The sequence below is a fragment of the Trichoplusia ni genome, chromosome 7 (assembly GCF_003590095.1).
Source record: "Trichoplusia ni isolate ovarian cell line Hi5 chromosome 7, tn1, whole genome shotgun sequence".
Taxonomy (NCBI): domain Eukaryota; kingdom Metazoa; phylum Arthropoda; class Insecta; order Lepidoptera; family Noctuidae; genus Trichoplusia; species Trichoplusia ni.
Window position 1 is genome coordinate 331,866 of NC_039484.1, and position 23,433 is coordinate 355,298.

Genomic DNA, 23,433 nt, shown 5'->3' on the forward strand with positions numbered 1-23,433 from the left:
CTTCACATTACGATGTCAGAGAGATTATTAAATTTGTTTGAAATAAAAGGGTAAGAAAAACAAATACCGGTTGGCAACAAACAACGGTACAAAATTTTATATATATATTAAATTAACATAATAAAACTGTATATATAATACTAGCTGTTGCCCGCGACTTCGTCCCCGTGGGTAGAAGATATAAGTTATGATTTAGGTATACCTGCCCGATTATTTTTTTCACATTTTCCATTGTATCTTAGCTCCTATTAGTCGCAGTGTGATGGTTTATAGCCTAAAGCCTTCCTCGATGAATGGTCCATTCAACACAAAAATATTTTTTCAATTTGGACCAGTAGTTCCTGAGATTAGCGCGTCCAATCAAACAAACAAACTCTTCAGCTTTATATATTAGATAATTCGTACTCAGATAGTTTCACTGCATTGTCTGCTAAATCTCATTAATTGTTTCCTTTGTGTTAATTTACTGATTTAACGGTTGTTTCAGGCTCAACAAGGAGGCAATCACTCGGTTCAGCCATATAATCGCTTCAAGTACGCCGCTAATGACAAGGACACTACGAAATCAGCGGACGCATTCGCCTGTTGCGGACGGACCACCGGCGATGACCGAAATTACCCAACCGGAAAATGGACACGGCGAACTAGTCATAGAAAATCTATCTATAGTTTTTGTTTTATTCAAACACGAATATCTTTAACTAAAACCTTTCCTTGCTCGTTGTTATACTTCACAAGCATGGTTTAAAGTACAAAAAGATACAGTTGAAACAATTTTTTGTTTATCCGTGGCGATTTAAAAGGTCGCAAATGCTTATAATCGGTATCATATTTTTACATCATATGTAGACTTCATGAACTCGTAAGACAAGTCAACTGAAATCGTTAGTAGTCCTGCCGAAAAGAGTTTCGTCACGCAACCAGCTTTCACTGTAGCAATAACAGTCTGTCTGTAGTCGCAATGCCGTATCCGACGAGTACATTCGTATCTGTTTGAGATCAGCCATGAGTCACTTGAGGCCATTGCTACATCAGCTGACTCATTGATCGTTGCGCCGCAAAATGGATCGATTTTATATTTTTTCAGGGGTCTTAACCCTAGACTGTTTAGGTCTCACTGGTATACAATGTTGGCTGAAAGATACTTGCCTTTGTTTCATAGTCTGAGTGAAGAAAAGCTTATGTGAATACTACATAATTGCAGAGCCGATGTAAAACAAAACACTAGAATTATGAATTTGAATATAACATTGATGTCGTAACACACGGCAAACGTTATCATTTTGATGAATCTATAAACTTTCATTACTTTCGGTTATTGTGTTAACTGTTTTTGTGTATCCAGTTTTTTTTTCCAGTTGGGTAAACCCGTGTGACACATCCGCAATCCCACGCGATTACAACAGCAGCTAGGTCAAACCTATTTTCGTATTTAACACTGGACGGAACTGAACTGTTGCGACCATTTACAGAGCTGTTATCGTTTATTTGTTTTCTGAAATTGTTAATAAACGTAGATATGAATAATGTTGTAATAAATCGCTAGTATTTTGAAAAAGAAAAATAAGTTTCAAGTAAGTAACTTTCAAAACTTGTTACAGTATTCTAAATAATTGGTGTTGCTGACCGCAACGCCATTTTGGGACCAGACGAAGCATAAAACGTCTAGACAACGAAATAAAGAAATATAATACAGTTAAAAAACGTTCAAATATGGAGTTGCAAGTTGAAAATCTTAATTGAAAACTCCTATATTCGTAGAGGTACATCAAAGTCAGCTGTTAGACAATGCAAGGTGCGGTGTGGCAGCGGAGCAGTGAATCAGTGACTGGCATCAGCTGATTCATTCGTCGGGTAAGCGGCCTTGCATGCACCGACTGTGAGAATGAATACACAAGTAACGTTAATCACCTACTTGACTGAAGGATATTTCGAGGTAAATATGAAGTAATAATACTCTTAAACAAAGGATATAATTATTATTTTTAAAGTTATATGCAGAGGGTATAATATACAAGTTTTCTTTGTTTGTAAAACAAATTTAATAAGCAATATGCCACATTTCTGTTACCCGACGCGACGGTGATTTCTCTCGTTGATAATAATCACAACGTTCTAGTTTAAGAATGAAAATGTAACGTATAAGCAACAATGATGAATGAAAGTCAGTAAGTTTGAGTGTGCGATTACTGTTGCCAATCAAGTTTTGGAAACAAGGTGACATCAATGACCTGAAGGTGACCTGCACTTGAGTAATACAATAGTTTGTCGACCTCGTTGTTATTTCATCTTTTCACGGGTTATTATTTTTAAACAAAATTTAAATCGCCTATAGATTGTAATAAATTCGGTATGTACCGAATGTATACACCGTAGGGTAGGTGAGGTCACAATGACGTAAATTGGCAAGTTTTAATCTTTACGAGGGCCAACAAAACCTGTTTTTCAATGACTTTGTACGTGTAGTGTAAATCGAAGAAAAACATATAAAACAGCAGATTTGTAGCCGAACAAAAACACTTGGTTTAAAAAGAAATATAAAACAAAAAAGGAAAAAGATGAAGCGTATTTACCCCCACCGGGGTGGGCAATAGAGGCAGCCGCCAACTAATTGCGAAAAACGAGATTAACGCTCACTGTAGAGGCACTAAACGAGGATGGCTCTGTTTACCACCCCAGTTTCATTCCTTTTACAACACCACTAATAGACTTATTTTATTAGGGAGAAACGCCGAGATAACATTTATATTAGCAACTAAGTAATCATCGTAAAATCGACACTGTTAAACACTGATATCCAAGGTTGTCTTCAGATGACAATTAAAATAGAGTGCTTAGGACTTTTATGCTAAAAATAATATACTACTACAAAACACTCAATGCCTAGGACCTAAAACTTTTTTGCGTTAAAAATCATCTCGTTCCCCTGAACATGTTCGCTACGACAAATAGTTAGAACAAATATCGTATCGTAATTTATTGCGTGCTTTACTGTTCTAACCCCAAACAGCAACAACGGTCTGCAGCTAGCAGTTACACGAGACGGCCAACTAGAAAACAGAGGCGGCTAATTGCCGGTAACCGTACAAACGTGATTACCTGCACTGCATCCGTACGCCTCACTCTATAACACATGTATGAGAGTGTGTTCTGATGTCTTCTACTTATGGTTTGTTATTAAATCGAGACTACACTAGAAACTTACTTTTGGGTTGTAATTTAGCATATTTAAGCCTACAAGGATTTAAATTTCAAGAAACAAAGACAGGAAGCATAATTGCTTATGATATAATATTTCCACTTAAGTTATCTATTCATAAGTAACAAGTTAACACACAAACGCTTGTGGGAGTGACTTAGGAACACTTTACAACACTGCTGGGCCCGATCGTCCTAGACACAATCCAATTACTAAACGGGGATTGTTATTTAAACGAGAAAAACCAGACAAGTGCTAGCCAGAACATAATAATAGATACAGTGAGTGCCTGAAGGAAATAGGTCAATTTACAGTTCTGCACAGATAAGAGATAGGCTACCGACCTGTCAATTAGGCAGTGAAATGGTTAAACCTCATTCTGCTAAAAGCCGCTTACCGTGTGAAGGAGGAAAGCTGAGCGTTACAAATGCACACGTACCGAGTTATACGATCTTTCCACCTAAAGATTTTCACATGACTCGTTATTTACACAAAATGCCTTTTAGTTAATTAAAAATATATTTTATTTCAGCAAACGTACTGACAAAGTAAAAGAATAAATAAATTCTTGAATAAATCGACAGCGTTAGACATTATCAACATTGTATGTAATAGTACAATCACACATAATACACATAATTGTAGTACAAGGCTTTTATATCGCCACGTGTAACGTATGTTGTATTAAAATGCATTTTTACATACATATGTGCGTCGGCTATAATAAAACTTACTGAAGAATAGTCTATGTGAAATAATAATTATTTTAGACTAATGTTGAGTTTAAGCCAAGTTAAAATGAATAAGTACAGTAATTAGTTAGCACTGCATAAAATTAGGGCGGCAAGTCCTACTTTTGTCAGACAAAAAAAAAACCTAAATTAGCAGTGAATGGCAGAACAATAACATTCAACAAACTTAGAAATTAATTAAGGGACGACAAATTATATTTCTCACAGAATTCAATGAAGACATTAAATTCGGAGCGCAATATGTAAAAGCTGTTGGGTAGTTTTGGATGATTATTTGTATAATGCAGTTGAAAATATTATTATTGCTCATATTATAATATTATTTATGAGTACACCGTATTTAATGGCCATAAGCAAGGACAGGAGCGCCAGCGAGCATCAATAGTTATTATTTTATTCTTTTTTAATAAATGAAACTTTTTTATTATTTTAAACAATTGAAGCCTTATTTTATCAAAGTTTACAAGAACAATTAGTGATTTTATTAAAATTATAAATTATTAGTAATGAATGTGTGGGAGTAATCGTTTGTTTTTCATAAGGCCACATGGAGCGTGAGTTATTCGTCATATACACGCGCTGGCCCGGCTTAATTATTGAAACCTTAGCATTCGGTTTTTATGTTATTTGTAATAATAACAAGTTATTTATTCCACCATATGATAATAAAAGCACCAATTTATTTCAATTTACCTTGTGCAAACCGCAGAAAATTATGGTGTTGAATTTGGATATTTAATTACTGATGTAACTTCGTATATTTATCTTTGCTCTTCCGGCTTTACAAATTGTATGTTCGTATATGTTTCTTAACAAGTTGTTATTAGCTCTGTAAGTACATGCCGTCATAGTTTCGTTTTACTAACGTTATCAAAGCGATTTTTATCAATCTGACGCACGTCATCGACGTTTTCCAAACACGATGTTAAAAGAAATCGAAATATAATCTTAACTTATAAAGCGAAGCGAATAAAGGTCAATTGAACGCATTGCATTAAATAATGTATGCAAGTGTGTAATAAGTCATATAGTTACTTAATAGTCCCCTTGAAACACTTTATTATCAGACGAGTTATGGGCGTAACACACATTTCACAGTAAACACAACTTACATTACGCAGTCGTGTTCTCATATTAAACTATCTTATCCTCAATAGTAGTAATATGAACGAATCAGACGTTTTAATCATGTACTTCAAATAAAAATCAACACTTTTAAAGAAAGATGTAAAACAATTTACATTGCGGTAATGTCATGTCTATTAATATGTAACAAAAAAACTGGGACGGTACATATTCAGTTGCCATTCACCTGTATTCTCTATTGTACAATAACGGGACCACATTTATTAAATACGTGTAGGCACATTTTCCACAGTTAAGTGAAACATTGTGTAATCGATCACTAAGACTGGCCGAACATTCATGAAAGAAAATAACGGCCGACGATTCATTAATTAAACAAAGCGGCTACAGTCGGCGGTGACAAGCCGCGTCCCCATTCCCGCGAAAGTTTCAATACCTCGCTATTGGGGTTATCTGTGACAAGGTTGTAAGCAGAGGACCACCTGAGAAACTACGTAAACGTGAACGTTTCCGAGTAAATCGTGAATAATGTCCACCTTCATAAGATCTCTCTTTGTTTATTGTGTACAACAATAACTAGCCGCTAAGGTAGCTCTCGATGCGCTGGCCAGCGGCGAAGGTTGAGCGATGTCAAGTAAATTTTAACACGCAATTAGTAACCCGTCGGACACCTTGGCACCGATCGGCTGGGTGTTTCAGGGACACAGGGCCGCAACCACCCGGTACACTCCGATGTACAGCCGCACGGCAACAGGGGTTAACGTGGACGCGATATTTTGGGGGAGGTCGCGAATAGTTTTACTGTTCAATGCTTAACGCGCTTTTTTCCGTAATAGGTCTTAGGTAATAAATGTCGATCATTGTTTTTGTACACGCAATCGTCGGTTACGCACCATATAGATAGGATATAACGAAACTTTGATGTTGTTAACTCCAATTCCTTTTTAATCCGAAAATATTTTAATAGCCGTAGCAGTTTATTGTTCGTGTGTCTCGTTAAGTATGCAGAAATATATATAACGATTTCAAGTTGCGTAATATTTCATTGAAACAAATTCCAATCACCGTTTTCGTAAACATATTGTAAACAAAATCATTAAAAATAATATGTGGTGGGTTCATGAGTAAATTCTGTAAACGTTTTAAGAAATCAATCAAAAAAAAATTACGAATGATATCGTCGTTCACACTGTAACTTTTAACTGTCATAGCGTTAATGACGAGCAATGCCAGGTAATCTATTCGGTCAACAGAATGACGAACCAACCTACAATTATTATAATATAACACTATTTTAGCGTGGCGTGTTATATGGTGTATGTCTGTCGCTATGCGGTCGAAACAATGTCGTCGGCGTCAAAGAGTTTTGTGCGCTACGCCTTAATGATAGTAAGTCCATTTTGGCTACAGGGCTGTTCGTTGTTGTCATATGGATGGAAATCAGTGCGAGAGTTTCCAAGAGTAGGTAGACCGCACCTCGGCCTGCTGGCGCCGGCTCCGTACAATAATCCGGGTGGCAACAGAGCGAGCGTGACGTCGCGCACTCACCTTGACTCACTTCAGTTGGCCCGTTTGCATTACACTGTTTGCTCGACGTGTACCAGTGATTAATCTAGAGAAAGAGGCTTGCATGTTATTGTTAACGAAAGACGAGTGGTATTTTTTGTCTTTTTTAGAATAGTTTTTAATGTTAACATTTAAAAAACGTTTATGTTAAAAAAAAGTAAAAGTAAATATGCATAATACATAACATCTTTAGTTTTAGCACTTAGATTGAATCTCAAAACAGCTAACTAACAGCTATTATTTAATGTAAGAGAATAGAACACTTTCTTGTGAAACTAACTGCAGCTATGAATGGGCGATATCGCAATTAATTGCAAGCAGATAACTCGAACAGCTGATGCTCTGCCATTCGTGTCGTATCAACACGATAATATTCATGGGGCGAAAGCGTGGCTCGTGACGCGGGGTTTTTACACAAATTCCATGTGCGTACAGATGGGAAATTGCTATATACGTTGCGTATGTAACCGCACTTTGAACTTTCATTATGTTCTTTTTTTGATATATTATCATCCCTATTATTCAGTGATTTACTAAAGCGAAAGCAGTTTGGGAGAAATCGCTTGCCAGCTTGCTTTAAATTCAAATAAGCTTAAATCAATCAAATTCGTTACTTTTATTTTCATACCACGACTAGAGCACATTTTATATAAAAACCATATGAGAAAAAAATCAATGCATCTATCTAATCGGGGCTCAATACGATCTGTCTAGACTTGAGATAAGGATAAAAAGAATCCAACCAGTGCGGGTTAACTGTTCAGCGAGATTTCGATCTTAAAACGGTGCCTATCTCCTTGACTCGAATCGTATTGGCATCGACGGGTCGGGTGTTGCGAAATTCGCCCACAGGCCGCAGGCGTTAGTCATTGTCGCCTATTGCATCCAGTGCAGGCTGACAGGCGTTGCTACACTACACAGTGTTATATGCTCCATTTCATTCTATATTGATGAAGTATTGAATGCGGTTACTAAACATCGTCTAACATTAGATTTTTGCGAACAAATCAAAATAAGGACAGTACTTTACATAAAATGCAATAAAGGGCATAACAAAACCGTTTGAATGAAATTCACACCTAGTCTATCAATACATATAACAACAAAATGCTTACTTAGTAGTAAATGAGCCAATAAAAATGTTTACTTCAAAAGTGATATCAGAAAAACAACGTATTTCGGGTCAATCCGAGTTTCACTTAAAGCAAATGTACAAATCTATTGTCCGTCAGCGGAATGTAAAAAACATGACGCAATTGGGTCATTTGAAACCAATAACTTCGCCGACAAAACCGCAATGTGATATTAATAGACAACTACAAACAGACACTAGATTATTCAAGATTATTTATTGACGAGTGTTTACAAATACAATTAATTAATTAGTAGTATTTGGGAACCTCTTTTCAGGAAAACAATAATATTTATTGAGGCATCTGGAAAGGAATACTAAAACACACCTCAAAGAATATTTATCTGCTTCCTGGAGACAAAATATAGCCAAACCTTTAAATATTCGATTTTTTTGCCCAGCAGCAACAAAGCCTAAAGAAAAGGTGCAGATCATCAGTTACACGTATCTCATAATTACAGTTTCCCATGTTATTGACAACACAGTACAGACGGATAAATCTAGAGCAAGACCGGGCATTAATAGAGCTACTATTTTAGCCCGTGGCTACGTTTGTGTTTCGCCCATGACGTAATGAAGTAAAATATGAATATGATTTAAAAACTGCAATATGACACTTGCAATTTTCATTCTGTTGCCAACTTGTTTTTGTAGGAAGAATAAATCATAATTTCTCAAAAAATGCAATTTACCGTCAAACTGACGTATACATAGCTCAATGATTTATAAGAGCTTATTATTTTCATAAAGAATAGATTCAAGATTGCAATTTACAAGGCATCCCGTATTTTTGTTTTGTAAACACCTCTTTTAAGCTTGGTTCTAAAACCGCAATTATAAACTGTAGTGTACTACGTATTAAAACCCTTAAACCCATGCACCTTTTACTGTAACATATGACGCGTCACGAATCTCTGGCATGGCGCCATGTAAACACACCACCAAATAGGGCAATGACCACCTCACAAACGTAAATAGAATATTTTCTATTAATAATCGCGTCCGAAAATAAATAGAAAGCGAGGGGAGACACCACCACGTGTCTCCCGTACACTAAGATTAATTGCCGCCGCTAAAGTACGAGAGTAGTAAATGTTTGGAATAGAATCATAAAACTTCATAACAAAGAGACCTAGAGACCGAGCTCTCTGAATTTATAACAGCAATTAAAGTAAGACCTCCTTAAAACTAAAAAAAGTATGCGTTAAAGCGAGCCGTTCGAGTCCAAGCGACGTAGCTCATCTAATCGCTATCTCCCTGTTATCAGTGTGTACAATTTCTCCTCGACAAAGGTGTTTTTAATTTATTTTTAGATCGTGTTTTCCCGCTACTTTCGTAAATAGCTAAAAATAAAATGTTTCATGTATTAAGGCTTATAAATGTTGCGAGTTAATGGTGAAATCGAAAATGATTCTCAAAATTGATAACACAGATTTTTAGGTTATTATCTAAGTTGGGGGTAAGTATGCATAGGTTAAGTACTATATTATTCATTTGACAAATATTCTAAGAACAAATCTATGAATCCAGATTAATAGATATAAATAAATAAAAATTTAGCCCTTGAATAAAAATACCGTTAATGCTAATTAATCATAGACGACACTAGTAGAAACTGTAATGTATTCCAACGTTAATGAACTATCGTGACTTTTGTAACGAGGATAAGATAACACACAAAAGGTTGGCACGGTTCATGAAACGCGTTATTTTCGCATGAAGAAAAGAGCACTGTACCTTTAAACAGTATTAGAAAACAATTTCCACTACGTCAAACTTTCCACGTTTCTCGTGTCGTCATTTGTAGCTCGTGTAAAGGAAAACTGTGACGCAGCGTTTAATGCGCGGAGAGACCGACGCCGCAGTGAAAACTTAACGTCCACGTGACTGTAAAGGTCATACAGAGTAGAGCTAGAACGTACGCGCCGTAAAACAAGACATCGGTGGCGAAAGAAATCATTTGCGTAGCAAGGAAATCGTTTTCCCAGAACGAAACCCATTTGCGCAGTGCGGCCACGAGGCGGCGACATGATTGACTTCTAAACACTACAGTACAAGGGATTCTTCAACTGCACACATTTACTTTAATCAAGGAAACAAAATAGTTCCTAGTTTTAAAAACAACTGCTTCCAATTTTGACTTGATAATAAACAGTACTGCAATGTATATTTCGCGTTCGTAAAAATCATATGGCCACAGAATTAACCCGGTCACCGCTTCATTGAAGAGAACAGTCAGAAGTTCATTGAGATTTTTTATTTACGATGCAATAAATCTGCTCCCACGCGACCCGGGCCGGCTCCTAGCAACGGCTCGCCCACCGCCATCGAAAAAGGTCGGAACCGACTACGCGTGGTATGTACCTATATCGCCTCCTTTACAGGTATGTGGGATGTAGAACCGATCGCTTTCAAAACAGTAACGACGAGCAATGAACTGTACACTGTATTATAAATAACAACGGCTTAAAAATGAAAACATGATGCAAGGCTGATGAGCAATTTCCGCATACGACATGTAAACAATAATTACGAAAGTACTCGCAGTTTAATAGCTTCGAGCGAGAATCAACAATGGCGGTTGCATGTACAGGTATGGTACGGAGTAAGTAAATTAATAACCGCAGATGACACCAGTTAATTCCGGATTAATTGAACAATCGGATGTTATTCAATGCGATGATCGATTGTTATTCGATGTTCAATCGAGTACCTACTGTGATATCACTCGATATAACATAAAGCACGTGTCAGGATTTTTCTTTTGCCTATTGTGTAAGTATTCTATTATATTCACTTACCTCGTTTATGTGTTTGTAGGTTTTGATGAGGTCTACGCTGAGTTTTCTTAGCGGTGCTGTCGAGGGGTCTCGAAAGTGATGTGGTATTCGGGCCTGCATAGCCTGGGCAAGCGAGAAGTATCCATTAATAAATAGCAAACATATTAAAAGCGAATAAAACAAGCAAAAAAGCTAAGGACGTTTCAGGCATTTCGGACATTACTACACTACAGACAACAAAACAAAGCATAGGTGATTGAACTCAGGAGAAGGTGAAATCTGCAGTAAAACATTTTACAAAACAAATTTAAGTTGAGGTAGGTGTAACATAGAAGGCATAAAAGGTAACATAAAATATAATACAAATTATCATAACATTCATGAAGCTAAATAAGAGACGCACGTAGACGTCTTAATACACGAGACGGTTTGTATAAACATCTATTCAATAAAATGTTGAACAATTGGTTCACACCTGAGGCAAACCTACAATATATTCCTAACGCAATCACTGTCAGTAATAACCATACATTAGCCCCGGGACTATTAGCGTCACAAAACGTTCTCGACCGCGCACAGCAGTGATTATCTAACAAAGTTTCATATTGAAACATGTTAACTCTGACACAATAAGAAGGAAACCTAATATTTTCGCACGAGAAATAGTAGTCGGACGCATTTATTAATTAACCCAGTCTAGACGAGGGGTATATATCGATCGCTGCCAGTTCGTATTCAATGCTAACTAAATACATCACTAGTGTTTCAGTGAAAGAGAACTTAGTTGTAGTAGGTAATTAGTGGCACTTTACTGACTAATTTATTTACTTGCGCGTAATGTCTAGACGCGCTTGGTTAATGGCTCTTTTAATAAAACAATAGGTGTGGCACACGGAGGTCACGGGTTTAAGAAACCGAGTGTATGCATACAAGTGCATTATTGCTTCTCATAATATTTGGTTTAGAAGCATTTAGAGTAGGTTATACTGAAGATACCGACCATCACTTTGTTTTTGAATGTAGCAAATCGAATTCAAATTTGTTTCTGGGACGTTAGTCCCCCAAACTGCCTCGTGCATCATTTACCTGGGCGGGGGTATGGTAGCAGCAGAAAGCTCGGGGGTCGCGCACAGTGGCGCTCACCTGAATGTCTGAGGGCGCTGACATGGACGCCAGCTGGTCTTCGGCGACCAGTCTCCCGTACAGCGGCACATGTCGCCGCTCGCCGCCGGCGGCCTCCGGCATGCCGCCTCCAACCACGCCCACTGCAACAAGCAAATACATTTCACTCTACTGTGTCAACATTACACAGTAATACACAGCTCAAGTCACTTAATACCTAATTATATAGTGCTCTGCTGCTGAAGTATGTTTACACATTACCAGTGATGAACACAACAAAGAGCTAAGACCAGTACATACATGTTTACTTGAACTTGTTGAAAAAAAAATAAACAATTGCTAAGCAAGTTGATCTGATAAAGCCAACTCATACATTCTAAAACAAGCAAGAATACTAAAGTGTAGTATGATGCACATCCATAAACGGATGATGAAATATTTTGAAATTCGGTTCTGGGTACCATGTCCAAATATGAATAAAAAAATGTATTTCGTGTTGGAATCACGAAAATTCGACAAAAACCTGTTTATAACTTAGTCATTATTAGATCAGTAGACGGCGCGGGCGACGCAGCTCAATCAATCTGGTATCGTAATAGCTCAAATTGCCGTGTGAACATGCTTTATTCACCTGATTGCCGCCCACATACTGCCGGATTCAAATACTTGGTAGGTATGTTAAAGGTGAATGAATCATTCCGGATTGACTTGTTTCGCGGACTACAGACGACGTCATCTCTGCGTTTATGGGTACATGTTAGAAATCGATATTATTAGCAATGGCATGATTTGGAACATTGACATACGTTACAGAAATTACCCTGAAGCCCAGTTGTGTTGCGTTACGTTACGATCTGTTAAATGACCGAAAATTTAGATAATTTTAAAGCTATTTATTTATATTGTAGTTATAAAGGAAGTGAATGGTACATACTAAAGGAATTCAAATCAATCTCAGACATTCAATCAAACTCATCATGTTCTTAAATCATTTGATTTTATGCAAAAAAACAGTCCATCAACTGTAAAGCAGGTTAACTGTTTCAGAATCAAGGCTTGTTTTCCCTGTTAAACAGGTCGTTAAGTACCGAATAACCAAAGTTTACACATCGCCATGTCCTCTTGGGAATACTTCGATATAGTCTTGAAAGTTCGATAGAATCAATGTATTTTTCGACTTCCCTTTTATACCTCCCATTCACGGTTTACCTTTCCGTAATTTTGGAATTTTCTTTGGTTGTTAGGTTTTAATAAAAAGTACAGAACTACTAAGAGCAGAAGTCTACAACTTGAAAAGAAAGTGCCAAGAAAAGTATGATATTGATATATCATATGCGTTCAATTTTTTTTTTTTTTAAATCATAGCGTTCTCGAAGTAGCATAGTGTTTAAGACTAAGGATTGATTTAATAACTTATATTACATCGTTGGGAATTATATTCTAGTCTCGAATTCTTTGAAATATGTTATCCACGGTGTAAATGTGAACTTTATCGTGTTCAATCCAGAGGTCGCAGACAAGTTAATTTAGTCTTATTTATGTACCGTCTGGTACGACGTGACATTTCATAATAAAACACCGACGTTCGAGGCTCGCTAGCTACTTTTACTCAACAAAAAGTTTGTTGAACGTCTCAAAAGTTCTCATTACGTTATATAGACACAAATATCTACTTAAAGTGGGCTTAATTTTGAGACTATTGTTTGACTTTGTTGGGTCAACAGGATACCTCGAGCTAGATTAAACCGCGCAATCGATATTATTACATATTAAAAAGAAGGTACCATTGAAGGAGTGCATTTAAATGAATGGTAAAGTGAGAGAACATTGAGGCAAACCTTTCTAATGTCGTCAAGTTCTAAGCTGCGTAACTATAACATCCCTACTAATATTATAAATGCGAAAGTAACTCTGTCTGTCTGTCTGTTACGTTTTCACGTCTAAGCCACTTAACTGATTTTAATGAAATTTGGTACATAGATAGAGTTGACTCTGAGAAAGAACATAGGATAGTTTTTATACCTTAATTTTGAAGAGTTCTCTTGAAAACGCGATATAAGCGACCTCGACGCGGGCGAAGCCGCGGGCGAAAAGCTAGTAATTTTATAATATTATGCCAAATGCTTTGATGACCTTCACACTTCTTAGTTAGAATTCTTACTCCGAAACCTTCTTACACTACTCTGTACGGCATATATATTATTATGGTCCTTACTTATAACTTATCTCAATCTAAGCCAATATAGCTTAGATCATAACAATCTGTCTGTTATAATTACTACTACTTATATTTATTATTTAAAAAGTCTGCTTATATTTGCAATATATTAAAAAAAATCGTAGAATTTTTAAAAAGACTACTGTTAAATAACATGATGAATGCGGTTCATTTTACAATTGATATTGAACAGGTTAAAAAAATCACACGATCAAAGAAACGTAGCGTCAATATTTGTAGGCTATCAGGCCTATTATCAACTACGTACGTAACTATGTGCATGCGCATTCGATGTGTTATCGTCACACACACATGCACGTTTCTCCAACGAGCGTGCAACTGCGTAGTACATTGTGAAATGTGTACTGTTGTGTGCGAAAGTGGTTTAGAACTCTGTATTTGTTTGACATGACGCAAATAAATATTTTTTGTCGGAATAAAAACACAGTTTTGATTATTTCTTTGGTGCATTGCAATGAGCTTGCAATAATTACCTGATGGGTGTAGTAATTGAGTATTCTTCGCAAATTGGGATTAAGTTTTTGGGTTATCGTGCACTATTTTAGAACCTAAATCTCAAGTGTAACCATGAACCACTTAAAGGGTGAGTAAATTAATTTATGTGTTATCTATGTGGTTGGTTGCGTTGTAATATATTGGTTAACTATACATAACTGTGTACTAATAATAAAAGACTTCAACAAGGTTTTTTTTTTGTATTTGTATCTTCGTCGTCCGGGTTTTCAATGTTTGTGGAACAATTAATTCATAATTTAAGTTTATGAACCAAAACGTTATTAAACATCTAAAGTCACAATTTTGGTGCAAGTAATAAATTTCAACAATTCACCTTTTTAATTTATTTATCAATTCATGTCAGGTGATTCATAAATGTATTTAAATCACGAGGTGTTCGTAATTGCCGACAGCCCTGAAGTATAGTAGTGGGTACGTAGGTTAGACTCCAGCTAATCGAACATTAGATGACTAGTAGTTAGCAGTCAATAGAATGCATCTTCTAAGACGTATGTCAGAATTGTTAAACCAATAACATTCTCGTGGCATACATAAATATGTTAAAATTATCTACATCCGGATAACTCTCCGGACGCTCAGATGAATGGATGTACGACTCCGCTCCGATTGAAAATCAGGCCGCATCCGCCTATTAGCATTACAAACATTCTTACCAGTTCCGTACCAAACGACGAATAATCCAACTAATAGGGTCTTTTTGAAAGCTAACTTTTACTCATGCTTATTTAAATTATACAATGATACATTCTAAAAATGAATTTCTTTGTGCGTTAGGACAATGGATACATATTTTTCAATTTGATCGTCTGCCAAAGACAAAAAGGCAAAACAGAAAGCCCTTTCATGTTACAAGCGATAAACACATTAGGACCACATGAGAATTCGGCGTAGAAAGGCAGCACACGGCGGTAGTGCACGCGATGTCTATTCACGAGCATCGCCGACGATATGATATTTTAACATGTATTCATTTCGACTAAAAAGTTCGTATAGGATATAAAGGTCATATTTTTCGTATGATTATTTTTTCTAAGTGAGAAAACTAAATGGAAAAGCTAGGTTTGTTAGTAATCATAAAGGTTTCGCATCGACGCATGGGTAGAGACGCGTCGCTACGTCACCGCTGTGCTGCAAACGTTCGGAACCGGCCGCAGTGCCGGCCGACAACCTGTGGTAGTTATGTCAGGAATGCGACTAGCCTCCGGTAGATTGGCGTGGGAGGTGCAAGATACCAGCGTTTGCTGTTTACAAACCGCAATAGCAATTTTCAGTATATAAATGAAATAATCCGTATTTATGTAGAATTCAATGTTTTTGGAGATTAGACATTAAAAGAAAACATTATTGATCCCTATCGTCTACTTAACAATGAATCACAGAAGGTATTTAAAAATTTAAACTCTTCTTAACGAACAAGATTATGTCAACATTCAATTTAAACGTATCACGTTAGTTACTTACTAAACAAATAGGTTTTGTTTTTGCCCCTTTTATAGTGGAAAGTCATTCTATGTTAACTTAAGCAAGTATGTGACCGTTATGTACTTTAAGTTCATCTAATCAATCAAACGAGTAACTTTAATAAATAGTATTAAATTAAGCACAAGGTCGTATTAACACCGTGACATAGAAGTTTAAGTAAAGTGTATGGTCGGTCGTCGTTCGGTGTAACTGCGCAGTTCTCGAGTCGAGACTTCGAGGAATCCATTAAGGCGATCTCCTTGACGCTTTACTGGTTGCAATGCCACTCGGGGAACTATGCACAATAATATTTGTGAAACTTACTATTGTCCGGTTCACTTTCGTAGTAGGTATCCATCACTACACAACACTTGATTTATTTGTATCAAAATAACACTTAAACACTAAAAACAACCACAAAATTAGAGTCTTAAGTCACAAAGAACCACTTGAGCAATCCAAACATCGTAAGAAATCCTAGTCCGGGGTGGACACAAACAAGCAAATACGCTCATCATGTTTTTTCAACGTCTAAAACTCTAGACATTGTGTATTTCGGAGTGGATGAGCACAGTACGTAGTAGTTAAACAATCAATGTGTCGGTGAGCGGTGGGCCGGCATCGTCGTCGGGCGTCCTTGTCCGCGTCACCCGCGTGTTATTGTTGTGAAACAATGTTTATACACGTGGCGGTGTTGATGCGCACTTCACGTCTCCGTCGATAAGGACGCTATGTCGGCGCGGCCAGCCCGCCACAACTAACGCGCGAAACCAATGCTTGCTAGTAATAACCGAACGGAAGGCCACGTGATTCGGATGACAAACGCGTCGGTAAACTAAACACTGACCGACCGATCGAGCCATGCTTATCGGTGTACGATTTACTATCAAATCTCCATGTCGAGAAAATATTACTTACGTTGTAATACTTTTTAAACGTGCTGTTACCTAAGATCGACTTTATCAAAATAGGAAGTAAAGGAGATCTTTAGCAGTAGTAAGAACAAGACTGCGCCATAAATCTTTGAAGTATTATGATAAAAGCGCAGGACCCGCACCTCTACAAGTCATATGCATAAAACTACACGAATTCTTTTTTTCTCGACTGCTGCCAGCCACGCAATTTCTCCGATTGTATGCAAATCCTCGACGCAAACAAAGAATGAAAAAGCACCGACGCAGACGTTCGCTCCATCCCACCTGTGTCCCCCCATCGCGTCCGTCTGAGCTGCGGGCAAACTAGCGACCGTTGCGACGCAATCCAACCGAGAGCCGCACCGTAAACAACCACGATATTATTCCTGAATAGATCTCATCTCTTTACATATCGACCGCCACCGTCTTGTCGAGCACGCTTTTATTAGCTGTCCTCAACTAGTGAATTATTCAGCTATATTCTATTAAGCACTTAGGCAGAAGAATAATGCATCTCGTCGATTTTCATAGTGGCAGGGTCGGCGGGCGCGTCGAATAAACATCACCTTGGCCTGCACGCTCGGCCCGAGAGGAAAATAGAACTGAATGCATCAGAATTTGACCCATTTAATGAAGTAAACGATAACTGATGGGCTGGGTTTTGTTCATAACTATAACTACTTAATATTCTTATTAATTAGACACTGGTAAACTACACGCATGGCAACGGCGATTAATTTGTTCAGTCTCTCGTGAATGGTGTAGACGATCTGTTTATACACAGGGAGTACAAAGAAAACACAAATAAATATTGATTAGTTTTACGTTAGTATAGTGTAAATACAGCCAGAGAGCCTCGTTTATCGTCATTAGGTTTTACGGACACTTAGCGAACGAAGTTAGAGCAAAATTGATATTTTTCCACATTTTAGTTAATGTATGTTTGGCTTTCGAAATAAATAAATAAATAAAATATTCTAATAATGATTAAGGACGATATAGTGACGTCATAAATAAAATGCATTGAGTCGTCGCTACGTCACGGCGTGAGGCGACACGTCGTCACCGACGTCGTCGGCGGCGCCGGTGTAGCAACCGCGGCACGCTGCAGATGGTAGCACGCGAAGCCCGCGAGGCCACAGGACGGGTCCAAGGCAGGTTTAACGGCCGGCCGCCCGCCTGTCTGGCCGTTCACCCGAGGCCCGCGCGGGGGCGAAACGTGCGCGAAAACACCGCGCCCGCGCCGTTATTGCCTCACGCTCGAACCACACATAGCCAAACGTTTTCCTTTGTCGTGTTATCTCTTTCTGTTTCTTAGTGAACGTAAAGGATGGTGCGCAAACGCGCAGAGTGTGGATACAACACTAGAATACGCAGATACAAGGAAGCGATACACGATCGTGTATCTTATCGATCTCGAGACGGTGAATTAGATTGGACCCTAAAATCTGTACAGCTGTACTTGTGAACTTGATCTATTGTCATTATTGATATTTACGGGTCCTAAAGTAATCAAAAAACCATTTATTCTTAAATTAAATAGGAAATTTTCGTTCTAAAATTTAATATTACTTTGTTTCGTTTACCTAAGCGGAACAAAACCTCAAAGACAAATTTAATGTAAGAATGATATAAGTTATACTAACAATCAAGTTCTACTTAGGGAAAAACGGCATCGAAATTAATTAATTAATCATGTTCCCTGTGTAATTAGGAGCAACGGGTGTTTGAAAATCTACACTGCATTTTATACAAAAAAACATGAGTTTTTTTTAACGGTTCGGTTCGTTTCATCTCTTGTGAATAAAGAGACTTTTACGGTTCACTCAATTGTTTTCAACTCGTAAATCCCAACAAATCACTTAACGCGATTTCCTCAATTTCTCTGCCAAACAAGATAAAGATTGGCAGAAAACAATAACACCGATTATTGTTAATTAACTTTCATTTGAGCTCGGCCGTGGATCATTTTCTTCTTTGTTGTGACCCGAGCGATATTATAATGACAAATAATTGGTAAATATTAATTATTTCTACGCAAATATTTAAAACTGGCAATAGATTATAGAATTGGGGTATCTACATAACTCAACAGTTAGGGCACAATGTTATCCATGAATAAAATTTTTGCCCTGACTTTTTTTCAAGCGTTTAGATAGCGCTAATATTATACAGTAAGTAAAGGTTATTTGCAAGTGCATCAATTTCAAATGAAGTATGTCATAGATTTTCGGCGAACATTTAGTTTATTATCTCAAGACATCGACACCGACCATTGTCCAGCATCTGAGCGAGATAAGTGTGTCGTTCTAGATTGTGCAAGCGGCCACCGTTGCGGCGTTGATGTGCAAAAACAGCCAGCGGTCAACGACGCTGGGGCCCGATGGGGATGCACAGCACCACCAGAACGAACACCGACATTACTCATTGTTCATATTTTAATAATATCAAATATTTGAGTGATATTATTAGACCGGCATCAAGGTAATTGACTTCAAACTTGGAGTTAAAAGACTGCGGCCGTCTTAAAAGGAACATTGCTGAGCAGCTGATTAATTCTTGTCATTATGGTTTATTTAAATGGTATGACATAAAACTCACACTAACTTTCACAATGTTTTGATTCACAAATTTCTAAACACTTATATTAAAGTCACGAAACTCTTAATTATGAATGACACTTTATTATATTCCGAAGTGAACTCTAAAATTGGTGACCGCTTTCTGATATCCGTTAAATGACGATCAATTCAGTTTGGTCTTGAAAGGTCTCGAACAGGAAGTCGTGCTAAGGGCAATGAACACTCGAGTGTGAAGGTCGCAAAATAAATAACTAAATAACTACGTGTTACAGTTGGCACGGTTGGGCCAACTGATAAAAATATTGTTCCGAGTTTCTATGACGCGAATATGATTCAAGTTGTTTTACGAACAACTTTAAGTTAATAATTTCTTTTAAAATGTTTCTGTTCCAAGACTGATCTTTGAAAGGAAAAATAAATTGGAGTAAGTAAAAAATGTATCTGAATACTACGTCATCTCCACAACAGACGGCTCACATTCATTCAGTTACCGTTAAGTGTTGATGCTTTCCATACTCATTCAATTATTAAAATAACAGCACCGTTGGACGCGCAAAAACCTTAGCTGTCGGTCGATGACATCGAGGGGCACGTTAGGGCTGACTCCGTCATACTCCGTCAACTTCGTACCATGGTATAAGAGGTACTTAGTTTTGTATTTACGATTATTGTTACTTAAAGTTTAAGTTACATACGAGCTATATTGATGGCGGAATATTCATAAAACTTAAGACTGATCAAAATGATGTTTCTTAAAATTTAAAAGCATTGAGAAAAGAAAACTTTTTTGACTTTTGATTAATGATCGTCAAAGTAGCAGTACGTATAACCGTTTCAACTGTCGGTGTTTAGAACTTCTAACATCCACCTCATTTAGATGAAATAATCTTACCTGTTTTTAAAAACCACGGTAATAATAAAGAGGAATCAAGAAGTCTAATATAATAATAATCATAAAATAATATAATATTTAATTATTCATTTTGGACGGATGGTTATTTCTTACTCATTCACGTCATAACTCCTGAATGGATTTAATGGACCTTTAAATTAATTTAATATAGCGCGTCCATCAGAATAACACAAAGGTTTATAATTAGGCTTATAGGCTTCAATAACACAATACATTTAAAGATATTGCGTTAATTGACCAAAATCTACCATCTACAAGCTGTTGTGCCCACCTTAAAAGCCAAAATAGTGAACCATAACTACGATAAAAAATGATATATTTTATCAAATGCAGATTTGTCGTTATAAATCGATTACTAAATGAGAATAAATACAGTTATCGCTTATGGGATTCCAAAATTTTCGTTATTTTGTACTTCTCGCTAATATATGCAAGAAATAGTCGTCTGAGCAGACGAACCAGTATCGTACCAGTTAATAGAAAATATTTGTTACGATGGCGTTTTCTAGTGTAGAATGTTTATTACATTTTACTATGACACAGTCCAATTAAAATGTAAATATCTAGTTAGTGCGCAATGAAATCGTGGTCACAGAAAATAATGGGGCGCGATTACTGGCTCGCTGGAGAAATCTTAACCATTTGCATAGGGTACCTGAATGCCCACACACGTTTGCCCACGCTGAATAAAGTATTGTCCTGCCCTGTATGAATTACTTCTCGATTGCATATTATTGAACTCTGATATCTGTTTTATATAAATATGTATTAAAATGTAATTAGTCATGTATTTTTAAATATTGGTTTATAAAGAATCGTGCAAAAACAGCAAGAGTCGGGAGTTTATTTTAATTAATTTAAACACAGCAAGCTTGGGCTCCAATGAACTTTATTACGACTTGTGACCGAAGAAATTTCTAATTATTCGAGACAATTTCACCCGCACAATGCGTACAGACAATTTTGGTGGCGAACGATAAATCGTCGTTCCGCATTCCGATGTGAAATTCATTCACGGGTCGTAACGAAGTCGTCTAGACTGTGTGTCGGAGAAAGGTGACCATTCACCGGCCGGCGTGACTCGCGAGGCGGGCCGACTCCGCTCCCACCAACATGTAAGTAACTGGTTAGTAATCGGCTACGTTATCATGTGAACACATTATATTTTTATGGTTTTTTGTAGTCTTGGGATACCGTTTGATACAACAGTTATAGGCAACGTTTAAAGTTATGGGAATTTTTAAACTCACTAACTCATCATTGAGTTTGTAATAAGTAGATACTCTAGAAACATAAAACAGATAAATAAATTTTAGATTTGGTTTGATCTAAATTGCGCAGCACCCTATACTATCATAATCTTGTAAACATCGAGACGGCATCGGAGCAAAGTACAAAGCTAAATAGTGTTAGTCTTGTAAGCGACCACTTTCCAAACACGATATCATCTACATGACGGCGGTGCACGAGCGTTTGGTTTTAATGACAGCGCACCGTGAGGCCAGCATCCGCGTAGCAACAGCTTTAAGACAGTGAATGAAAGTTGATCGCCGAGGAAAAAATGCGAGACCGCCGATGGTTCCGGCACAAACGACCGCCGTAAATATTTGGCACTCGGATCCCAAACCGCGGCTCGGCCGCCGCATTACAAATTTCATCGACATTTCAGTACCCCAGTTTTTTTTTAATTCATCTTAACTATGTCCGCTTTTCTTTTTATAATGTTTGTGTCTCGGGGCAAATTCGCTCCTTCTAATTTATTCTACTAAAATTTTGTTTCCTCAAACATTCCGAGATAAATTAGCATGTTTTATTTCGCATTCATGAATCTCAAATAAGTTGTTAGCAAATTTGTCTGAAGTCTTCATCCTTATCCTTATAAGCAAGGAAGATTTCGCATTTAGCCAAGCGGCTTCTACGGAAATCCCTGATGATTATTTACAGAGAACGTTTACCCGTGAACAGTGCAAACAATGCCTAAACAGTGCCTATGTCAAACAGTTTCTTTTTTCAATTCTCTGTTTTTTGTTCTTCATTGCAAGTTAATGTTTGTGTTTAGATGCAAAATGTCATTATTTCGCTTTGATTGCGATGTTTATTGATATGGAGTAGGCTTTATTTTAATTTTAATTAGAGGCAACATGTCCCAGTTTTCTCGGAAACTGGGTATTAAGAGCAGTCTTTGTGTTATTTAGAACTGGCAAATGCAGCGATCTCCAGAGAAGTGCCAAAAGCGTGGGAGGTGAGAGTCGCGGGCATTTCGACCGGAAAGTGGAATAAAATATAGGTGTTACCGACATAAAGCGGGTCATCATACTGACAAACTGCTGTTTGAAGTTACAGATATCGTTATTAAATTACTACTTTTACTATGCTGGAACAGCCTAATAATTTATTGGCGTTCCACAGCTCATGATGTAAATAAACAAAATGCACCGTGAGAAATATTACGGACAATCAGTTGTTCGATCAATGCACTCAGTAGCTTTTACCAGATACGTAAAAGTCGTGTCATCTAATAAAACGGTGGACGCAAACCCACAAGCAAGCACCCATCTACAGGGGTAAAACAGAATTAGGTTAAAGGTTGGGGAGGTCGACGCCGCGTTAAACAGTTTTAGGGTCGAGGCTATATGGACCGATCATAATTTGGTTCAAAATAAACTATAAATTACGTCATAAAACAATTTTGTATTGAATATGTACTAATTAAAAGTTGTAGTATTTATTCTTTTCGAAATGTTTAGTTATGGTTTTAGTTGCTAGGTGTTACATGACAGCGAATTCGGAGGATTTTTACGCATTTCTTTGGAATGAAATTGCTGATTGAGAGAGTCCACTCTTTTTGCCAATTTATATTCCGTTACGACCTCAAGGTAGCTATAGTATCTTTTAGGTAAGTATGTTATTGTAATATTGTAACTGAAATCTGGCGTAAAATCAGGTCAAAGGGATGTAGGGCAGGATGTACTTACCCACAGGTGGGTCAGAGAGGGCTGTGTGCATTCAACAATGTACACCCACAGGGCTTTATTCACCTGCATTTGTTTAGCCTACTGTACCATTAAAGGAGGTCATTGCATGGAAAATTGTGTTATGTCCAATGAATCAAGGGCCCATATGATTTCATTCAGTTGGATTGGTGCAGACAGGGATGGAGTAATATTTTTG

At 37.3% G+C, this 23,433-nt stretch overlaps 1 protein-coding gene across 9 annotated transcripts in view; it reads right to left on the reverse strand.

Moving 5' to 3' along the window:
* The window catches only part of LOC113495965 (serine/threonine-protein kinase minibrain), an 88,168-nt gene that overhangs the window by 63,155 nt on the left and 1,580 nt on the right, over positions 1-23,433 (reverse strand). For 5 of the 9 annotated variants that reach the window (XM_026874975.1, XM_026874974.1, XM_026874981.1 and 2 more), the window contains exons 2-3: positions 11,602-11,780; positions 10,537-10,638 (exon numbers count right to left, since the gene is read on the reverse strand). The exons of 1 other annotated variant lie outside the window; for it this stretch is intronic. In XM_026874975.1, the coding sequence (XP_026730776.1) occupies positions 10,537-10,638; positions 11,602-11,780 (281 nt within the window). Of the gene's footprint in view, positions 1-10,536; positions 10,639-11,601; positions 11,781-16,177; positions 16,622-23,433 lie in introns of those variants that run through there. 3 more of the 9 variants (XM_026874978.1, XM_026874977.1, XM_026874976.1) reach the window with 2 other exon arrangements.